This window comes from Tachysurus fulvidraco, chromosome 15, assembly GCF_022655615.1.
Source record: "Tachysurus fulvidraco isolate hzauxx_2018 chromosome 15, HZAU_PFXX_2.0, whole genome shotgun sequence".
NCBI lineage: Eukaryota > Metazoa > Chordata > Actinopteri > Siluriformes > Bagridae > Tachysurus > Tachysurus fulvidraco.
The window spans coordinates 3888934-3914290 of record NC_062532.1 but is presented as its reverse complement, the minus strand read 5'-3'; the positions used below and the strand labels follow the sequence as shown (position 1 = coordinate 3914290).

Genomic DNA, 25357 nt, shown 5'->3' with positions numbered 1-25357 from the left:
CTCCCAGTAGGCTCTCAGTTTCCCTGGGCCGCCTCTTTCTGAGAGGTTCCGCACCAGCACATGATCACCTGGCTCCAAGACAGAACTCCATGCCTTTCGGTTATAATTCCTCTGCCCTCTTGCAGCGGCCTTCTTCATGTTCTTGGTTGCTATCTCATAGGATTCCTGCATAGACTGTTTCCATCTTTCAGCAAATCCACGTGAGACTGAGTGTTTGTGACTTACTTTGTGGGTAACACCAGATCAATGGGAAGAACTGGCTCTCGACCAAAATGGAGAAAGAATCGTGAAAATCCTGTTGACTTGTGCACTGTAGAATTATAGGCATGGACGACTTTGTTAAGATGGTCTGCCCAATTTGATTTCTCTGTCTCCTCTAGGGTCCTCAACATTGCCAAAAATGTTGTTTGTGAACATTAATTAGAAGATAAACTATCTGCAGTGTTTGATATGATGAAGATTTCTGTAAAGATATTTTGGTGTTGTTGGAAGGAGTCTCCAGTGTCAGAGCGAGATCAGGGTTAAAGCTGTGACTTTATTTTCAGCATGAGAAAGTCTTCAGGACAGAAAAGTTTGTACTTTTTCCGCAGTTTCAGGACAAGTGTTCTTGTGTTGATTATTTTTCTGTAACAAAACCTCCACAAGTGTTTTATTCCTTACTTTCTGTCACTGAGCTTTACTCCTTCTCAATACAGGAGCAGGAGAAAGCCGTCTGTGTGAAATAAACCATCACCACGTAAACATTCCTACATTTAGGTTTCCTAATGTGTTCCTTAGATGAGTGAGGTGTCTTCTAAAAATGATTCGATTTGGTTCCCTTTCTGATAGAGAAACATTCTGTTGTAGAGATTTACATAGTACCTTATCATCCACTCATCTATCCAGTGAGCAGCGTGTGGTTGTGGGTTGATTGTGGGAACAATGATTCTGATGACAAGTTGGGACTATATACTGTACTATTCATGCTTTTATTCCTCCTGATTGTGATGCCAGCTGCAGGAACACTACAGGTCGATGGTTCATTTCCTGAATTTAGAAACACAGAGTCTGTTCAGCAGCACAGAATCTGATGAGAGATCAAACTGAAATGTAGATGTTTACTGCAGCATCACTACTACAAACTCCTGGAATTAAAAATCACCTGTAGGGGGCAGCAGCTGCTTGTTTTCAAGAAGGATTCATGAAACTATGAAATCTAACAGCTGAAGTGTGTTTATGCAAATTCACCCTGTTATAATACAAAAACATCCTCTTGTTCACCCGAAGTTCAGATTCAGACATGTTCATATTCCGGTTCTTTAAATGACTCTGTAAATAAACTGCAGCTCATTTTCCCCGTCTGCGTCTACAGGTTTTATGTGTTCAGGAGTCCAGAAGAGAACAAATGTCTGTGCTCTTATTAATAGAGAACAAAACTACTGGAATTAGAGGTGTAAGGATATATATACTGTAACTAATCATATAATCAATACAGTCACACAAAGTCATTTTTAAGTAAATAAAAAAGAAAACATTTTAACCAGCAGTTGGAATCAGTGTTTAATGAGTGGATTCAGGAATAATACAGCATGTTTCCAGCAGTGTGTTGTGTTTAACACACAGTCTGTTCTCATAGTCTGAGGTTCAATAACTGAAACAACTGAAGGAGGCAGCAGAGCTCAACAAATAAAGTGAAAAAAAGTGAATCCACAAACTGCATTCTGTATGAGACTCATTCAGTATCAGTCATTATCAGACAAACATCTACATTTTCTCTTCTTTTTCACTCTTTCCATAAGGTGTGATTAGTTATTTGGGTTGTTAAACACAGGTTGGACAAATAAAAACACTATAATTTAGTTTACTTACTATTAATTCACCTGATAGTATATAAACTTACTAATTAACACATTGCTTAAAATTCTTATTGGTTCAAACATAAACTCAAGCTGCAGTGATAGATATCTCTAAAAAATACAGACATGTTTAAAAGATGGGAAAGTTATATATATATAATAATCCATCCCATGTTGACCCTAAGATAAGGAGTGTCTCTATGCAAATGTCCTCCTCTGTTATAGATTTAAGCAACAAAGACCAAGAGCTTTTACTTCTTCTGCTCCAACACACACCATGATCTCTACATCCCTACTGCTGCTGCTGCTGGCAGCCGTACACTGTAAGTGTTTTTACATTTGACATGTAATACAGTTTTGGTTCCTTAAAGCTTTTTGCTTTTACATCATTAAAATAACTTTTCTTTAACAGGTGTTCACAGTGTTGAGCTGATCCAGACCGGATCCACAGTATTAACTCCTGGTCAGTCACTGACTCTGACCTGTAAAGTGTCTGGATATTCATTAACTGATAGCAGCTACTGTACATACTGGATACGACAACCTGCAGGAAAAACTCTGGAATGGATCGGAGAGATATGTGGTGGTGGTAACACTTACTACAGTGAGAAACTGAAAAGCAGGCTTCAGGCTTCCAGAGACACGTCCAGCAGCACAGTGACATTAACAGGACAGAACATGCAGACTGAAGACACAGCTGTGTATTACTGCGCTCGGCGACCACAGTGAGAGGAATAAACAACATCCCTGTACAAAAACTCCTCATTCAGTGTCAAAATAACAAGACATTAATAAAAAACAATAATCCCACAAATGATCACATAAAGTTTCAGGCGTTGATTTAAATTCATAATATTATATCTCTAATATTGCTGCACATCATAAAGACTATTATAATAATATCACAATCCTGAACTTTATATACTGTTGTATCTTTGAGTAATAATAATCCCATCAACAAATTAGAATTTGTGTGAAAATGTGTGAGAAAGTGTGAGAGCATTATGCCATGACTATAGAAAGGTAAAACTATTCTTATGTTCTATTATCATAATCCCAATGTAATGCGTCTGTCTGTGTTTTCCTTTGCTTCTGTCTGCTGTCATTCCCTGCTGTTAATTGTTGGCCCCACCCACTTATTTGTTACCATGGATATTAATTGCACCCAATCTCCTCCCCAGGTGTTTTGTCCTAGTCTTTGATTGTCTCTGCCTTGTGATTGGTTATTGTTCACTATATCTACTCTGTTTGTCCACTTCCCTGGTGTTAGTCATTATTTCATGTAGTATGTTGTCTGTTTACGTCTCTGTTCCTGTAGCCTGTTCTGCTCAGTGTTTTTGAATGCTTATCTGTTGCTTGTTTCTTGTTTTTGTTTAGTAAAAGTTCAAACTGAATTTGGATCCTCACTCGCCTTTGTCTCTTCATGACAGAAAGACTAACCACAAATGGATCCAGCAGAAATCTTGTTTTGCCTATTTCAGGAGGATTCCCCAGTCGAGGAATATGCTGAGGTATTCGTGGACCTGTGTATCCAGGTCAGCTTTGGAGAGAAGACTCTCAAGGACATCTTCAGGTATGGACTAGAGAACATCCTGCGCTACTTAATGCCGACTAGCCGAGAGATAGGATCGTTGTGGGATTTCATCAACTTGGCGTTGCTCCTGGGCGGGTCCTCAGTAACCCGTGGGCAGTGGAGAGACGGAAGCCGGCCTTAAATATTTTTTTGGGGGGGCAGCAAGCATCGGGGTCCGTGGGCTACAGAGCCAAACAAGCAACAGATGCCCGAATGCCCCACAGTGCCTCAGTCCAGCCCAGTCCCGTGCACACCTGTGACCGAGCAGGTTCACATGGCTACCATACCTGCAAGCTCGGCTGAGGCCCGTGCGAACCGGCTGGTCTCCAAACTGGCGGATACTCCGATGAGGTCGGTGAGTTGACTGGGTCGACGAAACCAGCTGGGTCGGCGGAACCACCCGGACTGACCGGGTCGGTGGAACCACCCAGACCGACAGGGTCGGCGGCACCACCTGGGTCGGCGGGACCAGCCGGACCGACTGGGTCGGAGGAACCTGCCGGACCAACAGGGTTGACGGCACTACCTGGGTCGGCGGAACCAGCCGGACCGACCAGGTCGGAGGCACCACCTGGGTCGACGGAACCAGCGAGACCAACCGGGTCGACGGAACCAGCAGAACCAGCTGGGTCGACCGAAATGACCGAGTCGGAGAACGCAGTCGACATGGTTACACCCAAGCTCCCTGAACTCTCTGCCTGGCCTGAACCAACCAATTTTCCTGTGTTATCTGTCCTGTGTTTTGTTTCACTGGATTTGCCAGCCATTCTACCTCCTGTCCCTGTTTACAGGCTCAGAGCACCCCCAGCGCCACCATGGGTTGCAATCCCGGCCAGCTGACTGAGCGCACTGGCAGCCCTGCCCTGGCCTCCGACACTGCTTTGGTCTCGGGCTCTGCCTCCAGCACCACCCTGGCCGCCAACTCCGCTTTGGTCCCTGGCTCGACCTGCAGCACCACCCTGGTCACCTACTCTTCCGGCTCCGCCCTGACCTCATGCTCTTCCGGCTCCGCCCTGACCTCATGCTCTTCCGGCTCCGCCCTGACCTCATGCTCTTCCGGCTCCGCCCTGACCTCCCGCTCTTCCGGCTCCACCCTGACCTCCCACTCTTCCGGCTTCGCCCTGGCCTCCTGCTCTGCTGGCGCCACCCTGGCCTCCTGCTCTGCTGGCGCCACCCTGGCCTCCTGCTCTGCCGGTGCCTGGTTTGGCTCTGTAGCCCACGGACCCCGAATTCATGATTATGGAATACATACATTTCACAAAAGTTCTACAACATTAACTGTAAGTATAAATCTAAAAAGGGTTCACTATATTCTACTTTAATTAATAAATTAATGGGAACCGTTCACAGACTGCTGCTATATAAGAGGAAAAGTGATCACAGTAATCAGTGCCATTAATTTTTGAAGCAGTAATTTCATGTCACAGTAGAACCAAAGGGTGCAGAATTACACAATTTCATGTTTTGTTACATCTGACAAATAATCAGCACCTGCATCCACCACCTCTACAATTCCTGTCATCACACCACCTGGTCCTTGATTATTGTCCTATAACAACACACCCCATGTGTTTTATTCCTTTCTGAATATGTTGATATGAAGAGTGTGTTTACTTCACATAAATTCACATGAGAATATCTCTTAAGGTTCCAAATTTTATAGATTTACAATAACAGATTAGAGATGTTTATGAGATGAGGAGGTCTTTACATCTAGAGGAATGCATGTTTCACCTGAACAATTACAGGTGAAATCCGTCAGAAACCAGGACAAGGACTGGAGTGGATCGGGCGCATTGATGCTGGCACTGGCACAATATTCGCTCAGTCTCTACAGGGCCAGTTCTCCATCAGTAAAGACACCAATAAAAACTTGCTGTACCTAGAAGTGAAAAGTCTGAAAGCTGAAGACACGGCAGGTTATTACTGTGCACGAGAGTCACACTGACACAACAGACTCCAGAGCTGTACAAAAACTTACACAAGCACGTCATCGTGAGCTGTAAATATTCCCTCAGCAGGAAGCTGCACCCCAGAGACCTTTATTATAAACATCATCTATTCACACTCAGATCTTCCTCTTTATTCCAATCTCTTCTAGCAGCTATTAATATTATTAATAATAATAATAATCCACATGTTATGTATCACATGTACATTATGATGTCTTTACGTATTTGACTGGAGGTAAATCAGCTCTAGGACAATGATTGTGATGACTAGTTGGGACTATATACAGTACTATTCATGCTTTTATTCCTCCTGATTGTGATGCCAGCTGCAGGAACACTACAGGTCGATGGTTCATTTCCTGAATTTAGAAACACAGAGTCTGTTCAGCAGCACAGAATCTGACGAGAGAACAAACTGAAATGTAGATGTTTACTGCAGCATCACTACTACAAACTCCTGGAATTAAAAATCACCTGTAGGGGGCAGCAGCTGCTTGTTTTCATGAAGGATTCATAAAACTGTGAAATCTAACAGCTGAAGTGTGTTTATGCAAATTCACCCTGTTATAATACAAAAAATATCCTCTTGCTCACCCGAAGTTCAGATTCAGACGTGTTATATTCTGTTATATACGTACTGTTATGTTCGTGTTATATACGTACATATTCTGGTTCTTTAAATGACTCTGTAAATAAACTGCAGCTCATTTTCCCCGTCTGCGTCTGCAGGTTTTATGTGTTCAGGAGTCCAGAAGAGAACAAATGTCTGTACTCTTATTAGTAGAGAACAAAACTACTGGAATTAGAGGTGTAAGGATATATATACTGTAAGTAATCATATAATCATTCAGTATCACGAGACAATAATCAGGGTAATGTATTCAGTCACTCGGTCATCATTAGGAAGTGTTTTATTCACCTAAATGGAAATGGATCTGCACAGCATCTGGATTAGACATTAGTAGCTACTGGATGGCTTGGATCAGACAGGCGCCTGGAAAAGGACTGGAATTTGTTGCAATTATTGAGGGTGATAGTGATAGGAAGTTTTACTCCAGCACTGTTAAGGGCCGCTTCACCATCTCCAGAGACAACAGTAAGAAGCAGGTGTATCTGCAGATGAACAGCATGAGGACAGAAGACACTGCAGTTTATTACTGCGCCCGTGAACCACAGTGATACTTCCCCTTAGACATCAGTACATAAACACAGACTTACTATAGACACATGACAAACCCCACATTTACAGATTCATTGAGGTGAAAGAAACAAAATGTTTACAGTGTCTCTGACTTACATGTTACTACTTGCTAACTTTTATTGGACTGTTCTGAACATTGTCTGGACATTTACACTGTTGAAAGATTATTAATTCACAACTCCAAAGGGAACAAGTTGAGTTCATAAACCCACACATCCTCCATTAAATACATTTCAGATACATTCTCCTCCCATCATCAGCAGATAAACAAATCCAAGTGTCAGAGCTGGATCTCACTCTATTTATATGATGTGATGGTGTCTGTTAAACTTTGGAGAACAGAGAAGACTCCAGTCCAAACAACACACACCATGTTCTCTACATCTCTACTGCTCCTGCTGGCAGCTGCTTCTTGTGAGTGCTTTATCAAATTCATTAATTTACTAGATGAAGAATAAAGGTGCAGCATATATTGTGTGAGATATCACCATGTGTTTTCCTCCACAGATGTGCATGGTGAGGAACTGACTCAGCCTGCTTCCATGACAGTCCAGCCAGGCCAGAGTCTCTCCATCCAGTGCAAGGTTTCATATTCAGTTACGAGCTACACTACACATTGGATTCGACAACCTGCAGGAAAAGCTCTGGAGTGGATTGGGTACATCGGCGGTGGTGGTAGTACAGCTTACAGTGAGAAACTGAAAAATAAGTTCAGCATCTCCAGAGACACTTCTACTAACACAATAACAATTGGAGGACAGAACATGCAGACTGAAGACACAGCTGTGTATTACTGCGCTCGTGAACCACAGTGAGACAGAATAGTGGATTCCTCTTACAAAAACCTTATGAGACATGTTACAGACATCCTCTCAGTGTAACTAATAAATCATCTCAGTCACACTTTCACTTTCTTCCACTGGAATGAAGTCAGAATCGTTTGCAGCATTTTAAAACACAGTCACACAAAGTCATTTTTAAATATAAAAAAGAAAACATTATTGAAAGAGTCTTCATTCTGAACCATTATTAATCCCTTCATTTTACAGGATTTTTAACCAGCAGTTGGAATCAGTGTTTAATGAGTGGATTTAGGAATAATACAGCATGTTTCCAGCAGTGTGTTGTGTTTAACACACAGTCTGTTCTCATAGTCTGAGCTTCAATAACTGAAACAACTGAAGGAGGCAGCAGAGCTCAACAAATAAAGTGACTCATTCAGTATCAGTCATTATCAGACAAATATCTACATTTTCTCTTCTTTTTCACTCTTTCCATAATGTGTGATTAGTTATTTGGGTTGTTAAACACAGGTTGGACAAATAAAAACACTATAATTTATGTAACTACATCCTCCTGTGGTTGTGAGGTTTCTCAGTAACATGACAAGATGTATTTTATAATGCTGTTATAATGTAAGGTTCTAAATTATACAGAATGATAAATGAATAGAAATAAAGTTTCCTGTTCTAAATGAATAAAAAATTCTGTAAGTTTTCTTGTTATAGATTCACCCAAAAACACCTGATAGTGTATAAACTTACTCATTAACACTTGCCTTAAAATTCTTATTGGTTCAAACATAAACTCAAGCTGCAGTGATAGAAATCTCAAAAAAAAATAAAAGGTTCTAAACATTATTACAGTAATACAAATACTTTTTTACTGAAAAGTTTACTCAACCTTTGGTCTTTATCTGTATCCTGTATATTTAAACTGCACCCACATTAGAAATGTTTGAACATTATGCTGTTCTTTAAGCTTTAAGGCCTGTGATGGTCGCTCTTTCTTTATTCACACAGCATCTAAGCAACATGTAGAGGATCAAAGGACTGATAGTGTGTCATAAATATGAGAACATGTTCTCCTGGGATTTACATTAAAGTCATAAACACTAACTTATGAAGCTAAGATATTACAGCTCCATTATATCATCATCTCATTAAACCAGACTGCATCATCCACACTGTTTCATCAACTACATCATTAGAAACTAATATTTTGTGATCGTGTTGTTTTAACATTTGTAGGAAATGCCTCATGTCTTCCGAAAGCCTAAACACTGTCATGCAAATCAAACCCCTTCATAAATGATTAGAGGTGTTCTCAGGAGGAGTGAGGATCTGGGTTCAGGTTCAGATCAAACCATGTTCTCTACACTTCTACTCTTGCTGTTAACAGCTACATCTGGTAAGTGTGTGGAGAATTTTGGAAAGATGCAGATCATTGTGTACATTTTCCTGTTGATAGAATGCACCTGAATAATGGCATGATTGTTGTTCACAGGTATTAAATGTATTGAACTGGTTCAGCCTGCAGTCATACTGGTTAAGCCTGGAGAATCATTTTCAGTCCCCTGTAAGATCACTGGATACTCAGCCACTAGTCAATGTACTAACTGGATACGACAATCAGGACAAAAACTGGAATTGATCGGCTGGTACTGCAGCTCCAGTGATACTGGCAGCAGCGATTCACTAAAGAACAAGATCCGTTTCTCAGCTGATGCCTCCACCAACACTGTGACTTTACACGGGCAAAACTTTCAGACTGAGGACACAGCTGTGTATTACTGCGCTCGTAACTCACAGTGAGACAGATCAACAAAGACGCTGTACAAAAACATCCAGTACAGAAGTCTGTTAGAGGCAGAAACTGTGTCTTACTTCAATGTTTCACCTTCTGAGTTTCTCAGAAGAGTGAGAAGATGATATCAGCTAACTTTCTCTCAGTTGATTGGATGAGATTGTAGTGTGAAATTTTGGAACTACAATTAGATGTTAAATGTATAACTTTTAAATCTACTAAAGAAACCCTGACATCACATCATCACATTATATTTGAGTTATGAGTAAGATTGATCAGGCCATATTACTTTTCTGAAGTCCACTAAATAATTGTTCCTTGTCATAGGTTATATTTTGATTCATATTAAAATTGTTAAACAGAATTTATTCTTTTAAAGTGTCATATAAATAAAATTATTAACATTTATTTTTATTTAGAACTTTGCCTTGCTGTGGCTCTTGAGGTTTTATGAAGCTTGAATGTCTTTTTATTGGACTTTTTGTTTACTGAAAGCTCTCACTATGTTCATTATAACTTTGCATAAGAAACGTGCTGCTATCTAGCAGTTGATGTTCACAAAAGACATCTTCTGGTTTCTTCAAAAAGAATTTAGGAAAAAGAGAAGATGTTTTAAATGATTCAATTATTCACAAAGATTTAAAACAGACAAATTGTTGGCATGAGCTCCTGACAGGTTGAGTCAGCTGTAATATGTGACCTGAAATATTTCTATAATTAAATTCAGTTTCAAACAAATCACAGTTTCTTAAGAAAGAAGAATGTTTTTCTGGATGTTACAGTGATCCTTGTCCTACAGTGAATGCTTTTATTCTTTAAGAAAAAAATAAACAAAAGACTTTTGAGCTGCCCCTTTTTTAAACATTAACTACATTAATAACACAGGAACCTTAGGCAAAAGAACATTTCATGTAAAATAGAACAGGGCAGAATTTACTGAATAAAAGAAAAGTGCAGAGCTTTGAGCAGCTCCCTTTTTCCTCTCTCCTTTCCACCTCTCCTTACTCCCTTTCCATCTTCTGTTCCTAGTGAGAGAATTGGGCATGTAACTGTCCTGCCAGCAGTTTGAATCTTAATTGTCCTGCCAGCATAATTAGGTGCATTACTGCCACCTTCTGCTCTGGAGTGTGGAACAGAAACAATCTGTTTTTGGCTCGGCTTTTGATGACGCTCCTGTCGTAATAACTAGATTAACTGTGCATTAACAAAAGATTTATCTTTTTATTAATATCAAAGAGCTTAAATAATCCTATAATATTAGATTATAATAAGGAGATGCTTAATATGATAATATTAGAATTTTAACGGGTCCGGGCAGACCCGTCACTTGGTCCGGATCCGGACCGTAGTCCGCCATTTGGTGATGCCCGTTGTAGTCCATGTAAAATTGTATTGTTATTTAATTATTTATTTTTCTAGCAGCCAGAACATTGTAATTTTCTGTATCTGCTCTCTAGGGGGCAGCAGCTGCTTGTTTTCTAGGATTCATGAAACTATGAAATCTAACAGCTGAAGTGTGTTCATGCAAATTCACCAAGTTATAAAAAAATAGCCTCTTGTGCACCAAAAGTCTTTCTAGAGCAGACCTCTACCTTTCCAGGCGTTTCTCCACCTGCTCTCTACTGTCACTACAGAATTTCCTGAAATCTCACTTTTTTAAAATAAGGAGACTGATAAAAAGTATTTGTTAAAGCCACTCTACTCTATTCAATTCCAGTATATTGATATGAATGAGACAGTGAATAATGAGATAAATGTAGAGATCAGATAGTGAAGATTGTGACGATGACAAAAGGCATGAGGCTGATCTGAGGAGGTTTTTGTACAGGCACTTCAGTGATCTGTATCACCGTGTTATGGTAGCGCACACAATAATACACAGCTGAAGAGTCACCGTGTTACTGGAGGTGTCCTGAGTGATGCTGAACCTGTTTTTCAGTGATTCTGTGCACCCTGTGCTTCCATCACTACAAATGTATCCAATCCACTGCATATTTTTCCCAGCAGCATGTCGAATCCAGTTTGTACAATAGCTGCCATCAGTCAAGCTATAACCAGACACTTTACAGCCAGTGGTCAAAGTCTGTCCAGGCCGGACAATCACATCACCTGGCTGAGCAAAATCGATTGCACTAAAAACAACTGCAATAAAAAAATATATATATAGACAGAAAACATAATTTTTTTCTAAACAATCTCAACATGAAATAGACAAAGTACAACAATGTAAGGTTTAATCAAACTTACAGGACGTAGATATGTCCAACACCAGGAGATATACAAGCAGCATGGTTACAGTTGAGGCTGTACTGGTGGGAGCTGCTCTCTAGTCATCCAGCTTTATTGATGTATAGTCAGGGACAGAGTTTACATAATTTAACCTCATGCAAAATAGTACTATTCCTCATTTGGTGTAATGGTGAAGGGGCTGCAGGATACAGCTACTGACATGTCCTAAAGTAGTTACTGTAACAGATAGACTACTTTTTTACCTTAAACATTTTAGTGTACATCATGTCTAAATTATAGGTATTAGAATCAGGAGTTTGTTGGGACTGGAAGTCATTGGAAATCTGAGATAACATTAAAATATAACATTTAGATTCCTGAGAGTTTTTTTCTTTGCATTCATTAAATGGTCAAAATGCCAATGATTTATGTATATCATAGTTTACTGTTAAGTGTTATAACTAGTTATTAATTCATTCCATAGAGGTTTTATATTTAGTGTTAGCTAAGTCAATTGTTTTTTTTTTTTTGTTAAAATGACATAATGTCCGCATAAAGTCAGATTTAATATTTTTTGAACAAAACCTTTATTCCAACATAGAATTTAAGCAATTAATATAATTAGAATTCTGTCTTTGTAAAGAAAATCTTCTCAGTCTATTTGAACACATTCAGCGTCTCTTTTTTTAAACACTAATCGTTCTCCAGCTTCATTTAACTCACCGGACAGATTAATGATTTTTGGGATTCTGTAAAAGTGATTCATGTTTAACTACAATATTCTGTGTATTTTAGAAATTCTAAAGTTATACTCACTTTTTGTGGTTTTGTATTTGATTTAAATACAAATGCTGATCAGAAAAGTTCATGTATTTATGTAAATCTCAGTGCAAGAAAAATTCTAATTCAAACCCAAGCAGTAGTGTTAGGGAGCGTTAACTTATACTACAAACAGAACAGTTAGTGACCTGACAATGTGACACTTACAGAAATAGATTTCTCATCTGTTCCTCTGTGGATGTTTTTATATCTCTAGTGGGTGTGTCATGCAAACCAAATCCTGTGTTTGAACCATTTATGCTGAAACATTCAGCCCAACAACATAGCAGCAGTTTGTGTTCATTACAGCAGCAGGAATCATTTTAATTCTTTGAGATGGGACTAGGCAGAGTTTGTGTTACTTTACTCTAACAATCTTCATTCAATGTAAGTATTATTTATCACATCATTTAAATATTTCATTCATTAATTTTTAATGTTAATTCCAACTTTTAAATATTTTTCTATTTCAGATTCCTGCAGTCAGACACTGATCGAGTCTGATCCAGTGACCATCAAACCTGATCAGTCTCATAAACTGACCTGCACAGCATCTGGATTTACCTTTAGTAGCTATTACATGGCTTGGATCAGACAGGTGCTTGGAAAAGGACTGGAATTTCTTGCAACTATCCACGGCAGTAGCATATATTACTCTAATGCTGTTAAGGGCCACTTCACCATCTCCAGAGACAACAGTAAGATGCAGGTGTATCTGCAGATGAACAGCATGAGGACAGAAGACACTGCAGTTTATTACTGCGCCCGTGACACACAGTGATACTTCCCCTTAGACATCAGTACAAAAACAAAGGCTTATAGTGAGCTTGCTGATACAACTGAATGAGGAAGAAGAGCTCAAAAAAAAAAGTGGAAAAAAAAGTGAATCCACAAACTGCATTCTGTATGAGACTCATTCAGTATCAGTCATTATCAGACAAATATCTACATTTTCTCTTCTTTTTCACTCTTTCCATAATGTGTGATTAGTTATTTGGGTTGTTAAACACAGGTTGGACAAATAAAAACACTATAATTTATGTAACTACATCCTCCTGTGGTTGTGAGGTTTCTCAGTAACATGACAAGATGTATTTTATAATGCTGTTATAATGTAAGGTTCTAAATTAAACAGAATTATGTTAGTAAGTTTTCTTATTATAGATTCACCTGAAAACACCTGATAGTGTATAACAGGGTTTGGCAACCTTAAACACTCAAAGAGCCATTTGGAGCCGTTTCCAAAAGAAAAAAAAAAGCACAGGGAGCCACAAAATCCTTTTGACATCTAAAATGAAGAGAACACTGCATGTACATGAAAACTGCATTTTTACCTTTATGGAAATTATAGAAAAAACTGTAGTGTGTTGCATTCTAAATTATAAATTAAACAGAATTACAAATGACTAGAAATAAAGGATCCTGTTCTAAATGAATAATCATTTCTGTAAGTTTTCTTATTAGAAACTCACGTGAAAACACCTGATATACAAAAAACACCTGTATAAACTTACTCATTAACACCTCCCTTAATCTTCTTATTGGTTCAAACATAAGCTCAAGCTGCAGTGATAGATATCTCTAAAAAATACAGACATGTTTAAAAGATGAGGAGGTTAATGTATATATGAGAATCCATCCAATTTTGACCCCAAGATAAGGAGTGTCTCTATGCAAATGTCCTCCTCTGTTATAGATTTAAGCAACAAAGACCAAGAGCTTTTACTTCTTCTGCTCCAACACACACCATGATCTCTACATCCCTACTGCTGCTGCTGCTGGCAGCCGTACACTGTAAGTGTTTTTACATTTGACATGTAATACAGTTTTGGTTCCTTAAAGCTTTTTACTTTTACATCATTAAAATAACTTTTCTTTAACAGGTGTTCACAGTGTTGAGCTGATCCAGACCGGATCCACAGTATTAACTCCTGGTCAGTCACTGACTCTGACCTGTAAAGTGTCTGGATATTCATTAACTGATAGCAACTACTGTACAGACTGGATACGACAACCTGCAGGAAAAACTCTGGAATGGATCGGAGAGATATGTGGTGATGGTAAAACTTACTACAGTGAGAAACTGAAAAGCAGGTTTCAGGTTACCAGAGACACGTCCAGCAGCACAGTGACATTAACAGGACAGAACATGCAGACTGAAGACACAGCTGTGTATTACTGCGCTCGTTACCCCACAGTGAGACGGAATAAAACAACATCCCTGTACAAAACTCCTCATTCAGTGTTCACAATAACAAGCCACAAGACACAACACTGATCTATCCAAATCTTAGAAAGTGTAAAATAAATAAATAAATAAATAAATAAATAAATAAATAAATAAATGAGAACAAAGAGATTATAGTTAGTTCATTGTTTTAATAATTGTAATATAGATTTTAAACCATAATACAAAATCTTTAATGTTACTGCACATGATAAAAACTGTAATAATAATATCACTAACAAGAACTTATGATAATGTAGGTTGAAGGATTAGTTGCAGTTCCCCTCTGTTACATCATCATGACTCCCACATGTTTTCTATCATGACATCATGATGCAAATCCAGACTGCTGTGTGTCCATGCAGTATTTATGTGCAGCTGAGCTGAGTGGAGAGATCGAGTCTCATCAACACTCACCATGAAGATCCCACTCTCCTTATTCCTGCTACTAATCAGCCTCATAGGTGAGTTCTCATGCTGAATACAGATTATATTTATTATTTATTTTAAAATTCACTAAAGTTGTTCTTTTTTTGTTCTCAGGTATTCAGTGTCAGAGTCTTGAGTCTATTCTCACTGGTTAAGTGGTGAAAAAACCTGGAGAAACTCTGAGTCTTTCCTGTAAAGGATCTGGGTTTAACTTTGGTGGCTATGGCATGAACTGGATCAGACAAACAAGCTGGAAAAGCTCTGGAATGGATTGGGGTTATCTTGTATGATGCCAATATGATAACAAACCATTTCAATCTAGTTATTTGTTTAAGTTTAAATATTATATCTCTAATATTGCTGCACATCATAAAGACTATTATAATCACAACACTTACCTGAACTTTATATACTGTAGTGTCTTGTCTAATAATAATCACATCAACAAATTAGAATTTGTGTAAACGTGTGAGAAATTGTGGATCAGACCAACTGCATCAGACAACAAGCTGGAAAAAGCTCTAGAATGGATTGGGGTTATCTGGCATGATTCCAGTAAAACAATATACGCCAAAGACATTGAGGGACGTTTGGAAATAACCAGAGACAACCCCAAAAACTTGGTGTATCTGCAGCTGACTGTTTGAATGCCCAGGATTCTGCTGTTTATTACTGTGCTAAGAAACAAAAATCCTCCCGAAGATGTGGTCAAAGAGAAAAGAGCTTTCAATATTTACGGCACATTTTCACAAGATCTGCAGATGGCGCTACAGCTCATCAAATATACTGTAAAATTGTAGGTTTCTTTAAAGTACAAACATATTGTCATATCCTCAGTCAGGTCTAGATTCTCCACAATTTCTATGTATTTCTGTGACACAATAAACTGAGACGGTCTCTTATAGTCATATTCTTACAGAGGAACCAGGAGGGAAATAAATAACATTTACAGAAAAATGTCTGACTTTAATTAGTGATTATTGAATACATACATTTCACAAAAGTTCCATAACATTGACTGTAAATATAAACATAAGAGTTCACCATATTTTTCTTTAATTAATAAATAAATTGTCACCGTTTACAGACTGCTGCTGTATAAGAGGAAAAGTGATCATAGTAATCAGTGCCATTAATTATCTGAAATTATCATCTTCAGGTTTGTAGCAGTAACTTCATGTCACAGTAGAGCCAAAGGGTGCAGAATTACACAATTTCATGGGTTTTGTTGTTACTTTGGACAATAAATGATCGACACCTGCATCACCACCCTCTGCAATTCCTGACATCACACCACTTGATCCTTTATTATTGTCCTATAACAACACACTCCATGTGTTTTACTCCTTACTGAATATGCTGATATGAAGAGTGTGTTCACTTCACATAAATTCAAATGAGAACATCTCTTAATGTTCCAATATTTAGAGATTGCTAATCACAGATTAGAGATGTTCATGAGATTAGGAGGCTTCACATTTAGAATAATCTATGCCATTTTACCCTAAGATAAGGAGTGTCTTTATGCAAATGTCCTCCTCTGTTACAGATTTAAGCAACAAAGACCAAGAGCTTTTACTTCTTCTGCTCCCACACACACCATGATCTCTACATCCCCTACTGCTGCTGCTGCTGGCAGCCGTACACTGTAAGTGTTTTTACATTTGACAGTAATACAGTTTTGGTTCCTTAAAGCTTTTTGCTATTACATCATTAAAATAACTTTCTTTAACAGTGTGTTCACATTGTTGAGCTGATCCAGACCGGATCCACAGTATTAACTCCTGGTCAGTCACTGACTCTGACCTGTAAAGTGTCTGGATATTCAGTAACTGACAGCAAGATACTGGACGAACTGGATACGACAACCTGCAGGAAAAGCTCTGGCATGGATCGGAAGTATATAGGGTAGCGGTAACACTTACTTCAGTGAGAATCTGAAAAGCAGGTTCAGATTTCCAGAGACACGTCCAGCAGCACAGTGACATTAACAGGACAGAACATGCAGACTGAAGACCACAGCTGTGTATTACTGCGCTCATGAACCACAGTGAGACTAATATTCTGAAAGGAAATAATAAATGATTACAGACAAGACAGATGGAGAAATGTTTTTACATCTTTTTTGTATTTGTAATACATATAATTTTACAATTTTACTAACAGACCAACAGTAAAGGTTTACTCGACCTTTGGTCCTTATCTGTATCCTGTATATTTAAACTGCAAACACATTAGAAATGATTGCACATTATGTTTTTCTTTAAGCTTTAAGGCCTGTGATGGCCGCTCTTTCTTTATTCACAAGATCTAAACAACAAGTTGAAAATCTAATGACTGACAGTGTCATAAATATAAGAACATGTTCTCCTGGGATTTTCATAAAGTCATAAACACTAACGACACCATTCTTAAAAAGCCAAGACATTACAGCTCCAGACTGAATAATCCACACCATTTGATCAACCACATAGTAAGTAAATGGTAACTAATGTTTTGCTGTTGATAGAATGCACCTGAATAATGGCTTGATTGTTGTTGAACTGGTTCACCCTGAAGTCATGCTGGTTAAGTCTGGAGAACAATTTTCAGTCCCCTGTAAGATTATTGGAAACTCACCCACTAGACAGTACTAACTGGATATGACAAAAAGGACATGAGCTGAAATGGATCAGCTGGTACTGTAGCTCCAGTGATACTGGCAGCAACGATTTACTAAAGAAAGAGATCCGTCCCCAGACACATCCAGCAACACTGTGATTTTATATGGGCAAAACTTTCAGACAGAAGATACAGCTGTGTTTTACTGTGCTCTTAAATCACAGTGAGACAGATCAGTGAAGACGCTGTACAAAAACATTCAGTATAGAAGACAGTTAGAGACAGAAACAGTTAGAGACAGAAACAGTGACTTTCTTCAATGTTTCACCTTCTTAGTTTCTCAGAAAAGAGAGACGACAACACCAGCTAGCGGTCTGTCAGTTGATTAGATGAGATTGTAGTGATGAATTTTAAACTACAATTACATGTTTAATGTGTACTTTTCAAATCTACTTAATAAACCATGTCGTCTCTACATCACATTATAAATGAATTATGATTTATATTGAAAATGACCAGATTACTATCCTGCAGTCCAGTGAATCATTGTTCCTTGTCCAGTGGGATTGACTTTTACATAATTGTAGGAAATGATAAATCTGTATATAGTGATTCCTTTCACCATTTCACTCTTTTTACTGGACTTCATAATGTTAAATTCTATTTGTGTGTCCTCTGTAATGTGTAAGCTCTCAGTATCATCACTATTACTTTACAGGCATAAGAAAAGGGCTGCTATCTGAGAGCTGATCTGATGTACAATTGAAAGTGATGTACTTATTATTTATGAAGTATAATATTCACAGGGGGGCATGGTGGCTTAGTGGGTAGCACGTTCGCCTCACACCTCCAGGGTCGGGTTTGATTCCGGCCTCTGCCTTGTGTGTGTGGAGTTTGCATGTTCTCCCCGTGCCTCGGGGGTTTCCTCCGGGTACTCCGGTTTCCTCCCCTGTCCAAAGACATGCATGGTAGGCATCTCTGGGAAATTGTCCATAGTGTGTGAGTGTGTGAGTGAATGAGAGTGTGTGTGTGCCCTGTGATGGGTTGGCACTCCGTCCAGGGTGTATCCTGCCTTGATGCACGATGACGCCTGAGATAGGCACAGGCTCTCCGTGACACGAGAAGTTCGGATAAGCGGTAGAAAATGAGTGAGAGAGAGTAATATTCACAGACTGCAAATTTGTAAGTGTGTTTTTTAGAAAGTGATCACCTTAAGCAGTTGGTAGTGTCAAAAATATATTTGTCTGCAATAAGTAGAGCAGAATGTTCTTCTGGATGTTACAGTGATCCACAGTGATGGACTAAAAAACAACAGATGTAATGAGTAAAGAGCAGTGATGAAGCTGACAGAATTAAACACACATTTAGTCTCACAGGAAGCTAGACATCAGTACAAAAACACAGACTTACTACAGTCACATGACAAACCCACATTTTCACAGTGTGACAGAGTGAGAACTATGGAAACAGTTTAAAATCAGAGGATGAAAGTCATTTACATACTAAATGTAACTTACAGATTCAGTGTTAAATAAATACAAACTAATTTAAACACCAGGGAACATTTTTCACTGTGATTATTGACACGTGTAGAAGATCAGCATAACAATATGTAAATGAATATGTAAAATGTTCTCCTTACAGCTACATATAGAGAAATATCAGCCACGGTCACTGTGGGCTCTGGAGAGTTTAGCACTGCTTTTAGTTATACGATGTTCCTTCCAGTTCTGCTGCTGCTGGCAGCTTCATCCTGTGAGTTTCACTTCACTAATGATCTCAGAGCTGCTAGTAAATTCCTGCAGTTATAACCTACTGTACATAGATTTTTGACTGGAATTGTGACATGTCTTTTTTTCAGATGTGGAATGTGCAGTAGAGCTCACTCAGGACACCTCAGTGATGTTAAAGCCTGGAGATTCTTTAATCCTCAGCTGTAAAGTATCCGGTTACTCAGTTACTGATAACAGCTATGGCACAGCTTGGATTCGACAACCTGCAGGGAAAACTCTGGAATCAATAAACCGCATTTGGGGAGGTGGAGACATTTATCATAAAGAGTCTCTAAAAAGCAAGTTCAGTATTTCTAAAGATGCCTCCAGCAGCACGGTGACACTGAGAGGACAGAACATGCAGACTGAAGACACAGCTGTGTATTACTGCGCTCGTGTAACACACAGTGACACAACAAGCTGCAGTGCTGCACAAAAACCTCATCACAATTCACTTCTTTAATTAAATAATAACTACATTTTACTGAGTTACTAATCCCTACATTCCAAACACTTCCTACATCACTTATAAACTTCTCAAACAATTAGGAATATGTTGAAGGAATATGTGAACATTTAATTAGAAGATAAACAAACTGCAGTGGTTGATATGATGAAGATTTCTGTTAAGACTAGATTTAAGATTAAGATTATTTTTCTGTAACAAAACCTCCCCAAGTGATTTATTCCTTACTTTCTGTCACTGAGCTTTATCCTTCTCAATACAGGAGCAGGAGAAAGCCGTCTGTGTGAAATAAACCATCACCACGTAACCATTCCTACATTTAGGTTTCCTAATGTGTTCCTTAGATGAGTGAGGTGTCTTCTAAAAATGATTCGATTTGGTTCCCTTTCTGATAGAGAAACATTCTGTTGTAGAGATTTACATAGTACCTTATCATCCACTCATCTATCCAGTGAGCAGCGTGTGGTTGTGGGTTGAACATCTCCATAGTGGTGATGGACGCTCCATATTCAAATAGAGTGGTGTATAAACAGCATGTTCTTGTCTGCTCTAGTTTCCAGTGAGCTCTGTGAGAGATAACACTCCCATACACTTTAAACCTGGGTGAAGCAGAACTCAGGGAAGGATGATTTTAGGACAGTGTATTTTATTGCTACTCATTTCATGTATGTTTATGTTTTCATGTGAAGATTATTAGCATTATAATCAGTATAAGAGAACATTACTGAGTTCTATTCTTCTCTTCCAGATTCTTATGGACAGTCCCTGACCTCCTCTGATTCTGTGGTGAAGAGACCTGGAGAGTCGGTCACTCTGTCCTGTACTGTCTCCGGATTCTCAATGGGCAGCTACTACATGCATTGAATCCGTCAGAAACCAGGACAAGGACTTGAGTGGATCGGGAGCATTGACGCTGGCACTGGCACTGCATTCGCTCAGTCTCTACAGGGCCAGTTCTCCATCAATAAAGACACCAATAAAAACTTGCTGTACCTAGAAGTGAAGAGTCTGAAAGCTGAAGACACGGCAGTTTATTACTGTGCAAGAAAGTCACACTGACACAACAGACTCCAGAGCTGTACAAAAACGTACTCAAGCACTTCCTTGTGAGCTGTAAATATTCCCTCAGCAGGAAGCTGCACCCCAGAGACCTTTATTATAAACAACATCATCTATTCACATCCAGCACTCAGATCTTCCTCTTTATTCCTATCTTTTCTAGCATTTAGTAATATTTATAATAATAATCCACATGTTATGTATCACATTAACATTTGACTGGAGGTAAATCAGCTCTAGGACAATGATTGTGATGACTAGTTGGGACTATATACTGTACTATTCATGCTTTTATTCCTCCTGATTGTGATGCCAGCTGCAGGAACACTACAGGTCGATGGTTCATTTCCTGAATTTAGAAACACAGAGTCTGATCAGCAGCACAGAATCTGATGAGAGATCAAACTGAAATGTAGATGTTTACTGCAGCATCACTACTAAAATCTCCTGGAATTAAAAATCACCTGTAGGGGGCAGCAGCTGCTTGTTTTCAAGAAGGATTCATGAATCTATGAAATCTAACAGCTGAAGTGTGTTTATGCAGGGCTGCCAACTCTCACGCATTCAGCGTGAGAATCACGCAATTGACCCAAATCTCATGCACTCACGCCACACCCCAGCAGTAGTAAGGGAAAAAAAATCGCACCGCATTATCTCGCAAAGCAACGCGCAGAGAGACCAGACAGACAGTGTAGTGAGTTTTTTGTTACAATTGTGAGGGAAATACACAATTTATTCCCATACACTGTGCAGTCAGCCATTCTCCCTCCCATCTGCACCGTGTTTATTGTGAACGCAGGCAGGTCAGTGAGTTACAGGGTGCTCCGTGTCTCCATCCAGTTTAGACTAAAGTTGGCCACATATTCATAGATTGGAGTTTCCCGAGTCAATAACTCCTGAGCTAAACGCTTTTATTACACAAATTACACCTCTTTTTCACCATAGTAATGTACAGAGGCAGCTACAACCCAATTTTCCTTTCTACGTGTTGGACAAAATACATAAATCTCTATGTGTGAACACCTAAGAGACAGATTCCAAGGGACCGTCAGCAAAGTGCAAAACCCGAAAAGCGAATACAAAAAAAATCAATAACTTCACTGTAATACACTGTAGTCACCAGCTCACACATCACTGATATCCTGATAATTATACTGTAACACTTACTTGAGGGAAATGTCTTTTTGTTTAATTATTTTTCGTAATGAAAAAAATAACTTCACTGTAATACACTGTACTGTCACCAAATTCAGCTCACACATCACTGATGTCCTGATAGTTACAGTGTATTACAGTGTTATTAATTTTTTTTAATGAAAAATCATAAAAAAATATTTAAATAGTAAATAGTATATAAAGTCATTTCCCCCATGTAAGTGTTGTAGTATAACTATCAGGACATCAGTGATGTGTGATCTGAGTTTGGTGACATTACAGTGTATTACAGTGAAGTTAGTGACTGTTTTTTAGTATTAGCTTATCGGGTTTTGAACTTTGCAGATTGTCCCTTGGAATCTGTCTTTCAGTCATCTGCACATAGAGACTTATGTATTTTGTCCACCAAAGAGGAAAGCTGATTTTGAGGAAAATTGGGTTGTAGCTGCCTCTCTACATTACTACGATAGAAAAGAGGTATTTGTGTAAAAAGAGCTTTTAGCTCAGGAGTTATTGACTCGGGAATCTCTAATCTGTGAATATGCGGCCAACTTAAGTCCAGTTTAGGCTAGTAACTAATAGGCCAATGCTGTTATATAGTTTATATAGAATTAAGTTAGCATTAGCAGAGTTGTTAGTCTTGCATCAATGAGCAGTTATTTTACATAAATTTATTATTAAAAACAGTACAAAAGCATTTCCAGATGACAAATATCTCGACCTGCCTAGTAGTTAATGTTAAATATTCTTTTCTAAGAACAGAATGTCAAGTCAATGACATCCAAATAAATGATTAAGGCTGCAAAATCAGCCACCAGCACTTACAATAGAGCACGTTAATCTGTGAACATGTCAATCACATGTTAATCCTATTTCTGTAAAATGTTTGTGAACGTTAAATGTAATGTAAATCTCCCAAGGAATTCTGTACAGATACCAAATACTTTGACAATCAGTATATACTTAATACACTTGTTAATGCAAGGATTTTGTGTTTGTATTTTTTTCCACACCAAACCAAGCCCCTCCATAAGCCCCTCGCCCATAGCCAAAGCCCCGCCCCCAGAATCTCACTCTAAGCTGAACTCAAAAGTTGGCAGCGATGGTTTATGCAAATTCACCTTGTTATAATAGAAAAACATTCTCTTCATCACCCAAGTTTCAGATTCAGACATGTTCATATTCAGGTTCTTTAATACAACACCAATCTATTCCAAAGTGTTTGTGCAGCTTGCTGAAGTGGATGTCGGTGTAACTCACAATTTAAGTTTACATTATAATTATAATTGTCTGTGTGTTTATGTGCCTCTAGATGTCAGTCTTTGTAAAGAAACTCTCTCAATTTAAACATTCTAATCGTTCTCCAGCTTCATTTAACTCACCAGACAGACATTTGATTATTGTGATTCTGCAAAACTGCTTCAGATTTAACTACAATAATCTGTGTATTTTAGAAATCTTAGAAGTTATCGTTTAGATCAATTATAGCATTAACATTGTGAGAATATTAATATTGTAAGATGTTTACAATGTCAAAGACAGCGTTCCAAATAAAAAAATCTTGTTGAAAGTTGAGTTTATAAACCCACACATCCTCCATCAGATGAATCTCCTCCGCATGATATAAATACATTTCAGATACATTCTCCTCCCATCATCAGCAGATAAACAAATCCAAGTGTCAGAGCTGGATCTCACTCTATTTATATGATGTGATGGTGTCTGTTAAACTTTGGAGAACAGAGAAGACTCCAGTCCAAACAACACACACCATGTTCTCTACATCTCTACTGCTCCTGCTGGCAGCTGCTTCTTGTGAGTGCTTTATCAAATTCATTCATTTACTAGATGAAGAATAAAGGTGCAGCATATATTGTGTGAGATATCACCATGTGTTTTCCTCCACAGATGTGCATGGTGAGGAACTGACTCAGCCTGCTTCCATGACAGTCCAGCCAGGCCAGAGTCTCTCCATCCAGTGCAAGGTTTCATATTCAGTTACGAGCCATTATACAGTTTGGATTCGACAACCTGCAGGAAAAACTCTGCAGTTGATTGGACGCATCTATGCTAATGGGGGAACAGACTACAGTGAGAAACTGAAAAATAAGTTCAGCATCTCCAGAGACACTTCTACTAACACAATAATAATTGGAGGACAGAACATGCAGACTGAAGACACAGCTGTGTATTACTGCGCTCGTGAACCCCACAGTGAGAGGAATAAACAACATCCCTGTACAAAAACTCCTCATTCAGTGTTCACAATAACAGGACACAAGACACAACACTGATCTATCCAAATCTTATAAAATGTAAAATAAATAAATAAGTAAATTAATAAATGAATAATCCACAAATGAGAACAAAGAGATTAAAGTTATTTTTTTTTAATAATTGTAATATAGATTTTAAACCATAATACAAAATCTTTAATGTTACTGCACATGATAAACACTGTAATAATCATATCACTAACACGAACTTATGATAATGTAGGTTGAAGGATTAGTTGCAGTTCCTCTCTGTTACATCCTCATGACTCCCACATGTTTTCTATCATGACGTCATGATGCAAATCCAGACTGCTGTGTGTCCATGCAGTATTTATGTACAGCTGAGTTGAGTGGAGAGATCGAGTCTCATCAACACTCACCATGAAGATCCCACCTCCTTATTCCTGCTACTAATCAGCCTCATAGGTGAGTTCTCATGCAGAATCTGTTGTGAGCCAGCGGCATGCAAGAGATGTTATCAGACACTGGCATGTATGGGATGGAGTTACAATACTCTACATACCTGATACTGGTTTTCTTAATACTGGTTCTCAGCAAATAAATAATAATAAATATCAAGGTACACCACGACCAATTATTAACTTATCCATCAATAGACAGACGGACATAGATAATACAAAGAGAAGGAGAAATAGGGAAAGAAAAGCGAAACGTAAGGGGAATAAACAAAGAAAGATTGATGTAAAAATCCAAAAGGTTGAAGAATTGGTTGAAGAGTTGAACGATTTGAATATGGGTGTTTAAAAGAGGACACCGAGGGATCAGACGCTGTACCTAGACAACTGGAAGAAGATTCCAAAAGAAAAAGAAGACTATAATGCATTATGTGTTATTATGTTTTATTTTCAGAATGTTCAAGAAAAAATCTGAAATGCTTTTCTTTAACTTATAATCATAGATCCTCATGTAATAGAGTTGATTAGATTAATCTTGTGTATTTAACTGTAAACTTTCTTGTAGTACGCTTATAAAGCCTACTGTGTATTACTGAGAGTATCTGCACACAAGTGTTTCAAGGCCTGCTGTTGAAAGTGAAGCCTTCTGTGTATTCATGGGGAGTAATCTGCACGCACAGCGTTTTATAGCTTGCTGTCAAATTCCATATTCTCATATACTCAGTCAGATCTAGATACTCCACAATTTCTATGTATTTCTG

At 38.5% G+C, this 25357-nt stretch overlaps 1 pseudogene and 2 gene segments (V, D, J or C); 2 read left to right on the top strand and 1 right to left on the bottom strand.

The window, feature by feature from the left end:
* The window catches only part of LOC125138738, a 345797-nt gene that overhangs the window by 215991 nt on the left and 104449 nt on the right, over positions 1-25357 (bottom strand).
* Positions 8406-9630, top strand: LOC125138778. The segment is given in 2 exon segments: positions 8406-8751; positions 8848-9630. Coding segments are annotated over 2 exon segments (408 nt in total).
* On the top strand, positions 20237-20863 carry LOC113640849 (annotated as a pseudogene).